Below are 5,000 nucleotides of genomic sequence, written 5' to 3'. Positions count from 1 at the left end.
AGAGAGAGAGAGAGAGAGAGAGAGGGGAGAGAGAGAGAGAGAGAGAGAGAGAGAGAGAGAGAGAGAGAGAGAGAGAGAGAGAGAGAGAGAGAGAGAGAGAGAGAGAGAGAGAGAGAGAGAGAGAGAGAGAGAGATAGAGAGAGAGAGAGAGAGAGAGAGAGAGAGAGAGGAGAGAGAGAGAGAGAGAGAGAGAGAGAGAGAGAGAGAGAGAGAGAGAGAGAGAGAGAGAGAGAGAGAGAGAGAGAGGATGGAGGAGTCAGCGGGTTCTCTGGCACAATGACCCGATGTATTGTGACACTTCAGCGACGACGTCGATCTGGAGCCGCGTCCCCTTACAAGACGTCGCCTTCACATCTGTCGCCTCTCCGCAGACTCCAGAAAGATAGTTGATATAGATGACCAAAGGCGTGTAGGGTAACGATCATTACTTCTCTCAATACGGTAACATTCTTTATGGGTTCCATTCTGGCTAAAGATATGCAATTTTGTGCAGATGACAGGCAGTCACATGGGGTCTAGATCATGTTTAAGGTTGCCCTCACTGTTGTATCAAATCGCTTGTTTTTAACTAGAAGAAAATCCATTAAATAGTCATCACATTGATGGAGATAATTCTCCCGTTATCAAAGGAGTCATTTATATATGAATAAAATCACTTGGGGGCAATCAGAATATAAAGATAAGTACCATACGGGACGAAAGGGGTTATGTAGTGGGCGCATGTCAAGTTATTTGTAATATTGTATAAATGTGTAATTGTGTGGAACCATCTAGCGGGTTCTCGCTAATGCTCTTACCTGACGCCGTGTGGCATCATTTCTTCGACAGACTCAGGCGAGAGGACATGTCGCTCTCCTTCATACCATACTTTTGCAAATTTGTAATTTTTTTTCTTATTCACCATTATAGTTAATCGAAATGAGTTCAACTGATGGGTTTGATTTTGGCTAACGTCTGATGATTTTATCAAGTTGAAGGATGCCACCAGTTCAAAATAAGTTAAATTTTTATGTAAAAATAATGGATTTTTGTGGTTGACGCCAGGTGATTTTATTCAGTTCAAAGAAATTAGGGGTCCAAGAGGGCTTCAAGAATGAAATCACTAAGCTTTGAAATAGCAAGGGCATAGTTGAGAACAGATTAAAGAAAGTATTTTGGAAGAGAACTATATCATGGGGTTTACAACCAGTATATAATCCCAGCTATGATCTACGAATATTGACGAAGGCGAAAGGACAAAGCTAAGGAGTACGGAGAGATCAATGAAGAAATTGATGCTTGGAATGACGTTGAGAGACAGGAAGAGGACGAGTCAGTGAGAGGACAAACTGGAGTAAAGACATTATTGGAACAATACAGAGACGAAAATGAAAAGGGAATGGCCAGGTGGACAGAAAGGGGGATGGAGCAGGAGTGTGACTGAATGGACGCCGTAAGTGAAAAGCGTGGAAGAGGAAGACCAGGCAGAAGGTGGAGAGACGAGGTAAAGAAATATGCAGGAGTAACGTGTACGAGGCTAGCGTATTCATGGGGCTTGTGGGGAATGTTGGCAGAGACATATGTTCAGCAGTGGACTCCAAGTGACAGATTGAATACATGCAAGCCATGAACCGCAAAAGCGAGGTGACTATGTACGGTTAAGAAACATCCTGACCTCTCATTTGGGTCACTCTCCTCCCTTTTTATCACCCCCCCCATTACTGTGCGCAAGATTGCATCACATCACTTTTCCAGCAATATTCCCAGTTCCTCCTTGGTGCACCTCTCTCGTGGAATTGGCCGCCACTTTGGCCTGTACATTCTTACCCAACTCTTTTCACCACTCACGTCCATTTTTGCTTGACATGTCCTGATGACAAACAATTATGGGCTCATTTATTTTATTCACCCACCAATGATTCGTCCAAACCCCAAAAGGTATCTAGTTCCAACCATTCTCGTCACATGACCAAGCCACCTTAGTCTGATTTTTTCCATTCTTTCTGCTGATTCCACCTCCACCTCGGCACACTCACGACTCCTACCGTCCCTTACTTTGTCATATTTCGTAAATCATCTTATTTCCCACTGCCTCCACACGACGTCTCTCTTGTATTCATCACCCGGGTCTCCCTCGCTGACGTAACAGTCGACACATTCACACATTCCTTCCATCACCTTCATTAACAGTCCTTTATTGTATCGCCTTTATTGAAGCCACAGAGATTGAAAAGTTTGTTAATTAAATGTATTTATAGCTTCTCTGAATGATAGTCATTAGTCATTCTTTTCCACCTGTCTACGTCTTTGGTTCTTTCGAAAGCAGAATCTCAAGCCTTCCCCAACACCGGCAGTTGATTTTGAACTGGTGTAATCTTATATTATATTTTCTACAGTGGACTTTTTTGGGGAATGTATGGTTATAATTCTTGTTTTTTCATTACCGGTCTTCGAAATGTGTCAAAATAAAAAGGAAACAAAGAGAAAAGAAAGAAAGAAATCGTACTTACAAACTCCCGAAGGTGCTTCAATGGGAATGGTGACGTAGAACTCGGCGACGAACTGGCTTCCAGAAGGCCAGACGAAAGAGGCGCGTCGCTTCCTCGTTTTCGTCGTCTTGGTCTTGGCGGTGAGGAGCATCTCGGGGATTAGATGATCGTCTCCTTCGTCTACCTAAAACCACCCCGCCCCAACCATCATCAAGATGACGAAGGGAGAGAAAAGAACGAAAGTTAAGAGACAAGTTAATGTGGCAAAGAGAGGTAAGAGACTGAGAAGACAAGTTGACGTGGCAAAGGGAGAGGAAAAAATTTAGGAGACAAATTAACACGACAAAGGGAGAGGTAAAAGACTTAGGAGATAAGTTAACATGACAAAGGAAGAAGTAAGAGACTCAGGAAACAAATCTACATAATAAAAGGAGAGGTAAGAGACTTAGGACACAAGTTAACAAGACAAAGAGACGAGAAGAAAAAAGTTAAAAGTCAAGTTTGAAGATTCGATATCAGATAGGAGTAACCTCAGAGACGGAGGACCCGTTGCGTAAGAAGCTTCCAACAAAGTGTCTAGAACTAATGATAAGACGGACGTTACGTGACAAAGATAGCGCTGCTACTCTGAACGATTTTTTTTTATTTGTATAAAACTGCATATACATTTGTCAAAAGTTTAGAACTCACATTAGTTGGAGTGTTATTCTATGTAATCATCACATTTGCGTGTTTGATTACTTAGTAGCATCAAAGCTACAACATGCAACTTTAATGAAAATGGAAAAGCAAGAACTAGTTCATACCCTCACACTGTTGTGTAAATAAACACTTGAAAAATGCGTTGTACTAGTTTTAATTTCTCGCTTACTTTTGAAGAGAAATATAAAAGTTGTGGGGGGGGTTATAAAGAAATGTCTTTTTTTTTTTAGCAAATAGGTTTTATGAAACGAGAAAATTTGAGTCAAAGCCTAAAAGTAAAATATCAGTAGCGTGAAATTTGATGAAAGTAAGAAGGCTACGCCAGGAGGCACTGAGTAGCTACCCAAGAAACACTGTCTCCAGAAGTGAAGTTTCAACATCTCAAAGACATCTTCACATCCTCTGACAGCAAATGTATTATATAAAGTCAAAGAAACACAAATGGTGGTTTGAAAGGACCACAATTAATTCGAATGTGACATTAATTTTTTTGGTGTCTGAAAGGGAGTGTCGTTAGTTTCACTGAAATAATGGTAATATGGTAACTGAGAATTAGTTTGTCCCAGAGAGAAAACTAAACCATAACTGTTGTACTGTATTTGTCGTCGACATTTTACCAACTCCTCAGTCCTTATATGCGCTGGTGGCGTAATCGAAAGCGTGCTGGTCTCGCATTCGCTTAGTTGTGGGTTCGAATCCCGCACTCATTTCCGATTCCCAGCAGTGACTGTTACCTGTTCCAACAAACCAAACGCATACTAGGGCATAGGTAACGGCTTCGGCCGCAGATAATCGGCGCTTCCTGGAGCAGGCTCCTCATCTTCTGTCCCAACGGACAGCACGTCGTTTTCGATGGAAATATTTGGTTCATAATGTTGGTTTCCTCAGTGGGAATGGTGATGTGCCACATAAGAGAGCGCATATGATGTAAGGTTATCATGGATTGGAAAAGATTGCTGTCTCTTGAAGAAATGGGGTATATAATATGTATGAAACCCGAAATCATCTTATCCCAGAGGGAAATGTATCGTGGGATTTATCTTAGAGAGTAGAGTGTCTATAAACCTACAAAGACGAGTATATAAATCATCAAGGCAGAGATAAAGAATAGGTTGTTGGAAGTCGGATATGAATTCCGGATACGATAGTATTAGTGTTAGTGTACGAAAAGGAATTATAGTTATATGTTAAAAACAAAAATCAATGGTTACATGTTCTCACGAGAGATCAGCTTATTTATAAAGTAATAATTAAGGACTATAAATGTTTCAATGACTTTAGTCTAGGGATATTAATTACCTCGTTTGATAGAAAGGCGACTGTTCTTCTGTCTGTCGAAGGTCTGCTTGTCTGCTTCTTGATCATCTGCAAGCCGTCAGCCGGTTGGAGCAGTAGAGCTCCTGTCACAAGTGTCAGCAATGTGAGAGTGAAAGACGCTGAGAGAGATTGACTCGTGAGGTTCTGCTTCCAGGCGCTGGTTCCAGGTACCAAGCCCATGAGGAGGAGGGCAGGCATGATCTTATTAATTCTGGAGGGGCAGTGATGATGCTAGAAAGACGTTTGAATTCGAGGGGACAGGGTTCTTTGCTGAACTTGAGAACCTAAGCTTCTTTGTGACTTTGAGGAGTCACTAATTCTTGTTTAGTGGAATGTAGTTCTTTCTAAATAGAAGAAGTGTTGCCAAGCTGTGACATTGATTCAGACAAAACCGACAGTGGAGAATACACCAAAGGTGATTGCATCAACAGTCATTATACAGGTACGAAATGGCAGTGACTCTATATCATATATGCAAGGATATTTCAAAATATTTGTGAACTGAATGTCTGA

The 5,000-nt window shown here is 41.4% G+C and overlaps 1 protein-coding gene across 1 annotated transcript in view; it reads right to left on the bottom strand.

Moving 5' to 3' along the window:
• The window catches only part of LOC143025197 (uncharacterized), a 54,240-nt gene that overhangs the window by 36,157 nt on the left and 13,083 nt on the right, over positions 1 to 5,000 (bottom strand). The window contains exons 2-3 of the mRNA XM_076184654.1: positions 4,470 to 5,000; positions 2,490 to 2,652 (exon numbers count right to left, since the gene is read on the bottom strand). The exon at positions 4,470 to 5,000 is cut by the window's right edge and continues 245 nt beyond it. Coding sequence (XP_076040769.1) covers positions 2,490 to 2,652; positions 4,470 to 4,685 — 379 coding nt within the window. The 5' untranslated portion in view covers positions 4,686 to 5,000. The remainder of the gene's footprint in view (positions 1 to 2,489; positions 2,653 to 4,469) is intronic.

This window comes from Oratosquilla oratoria, chromosome 5, assembly GCF_046742065.1.
Source record: "Oratosquilla oratoria isolate Oo_2021 chromosome 5, ASM4674206v1, whole genome shotgun sequence".
Lineage (NCBI taxonomy): Eukaryota > Metazoa > Arthropoda > Malacostraca > Stomatopoda > Squillidae > Oratosquilla > Oratosquilla oratoria.
The sequence above is the reverse complement of the archived record's forward strand: the minus strand, read 5'-3'. Positions and strand labels throughout refer to the sequence as shown.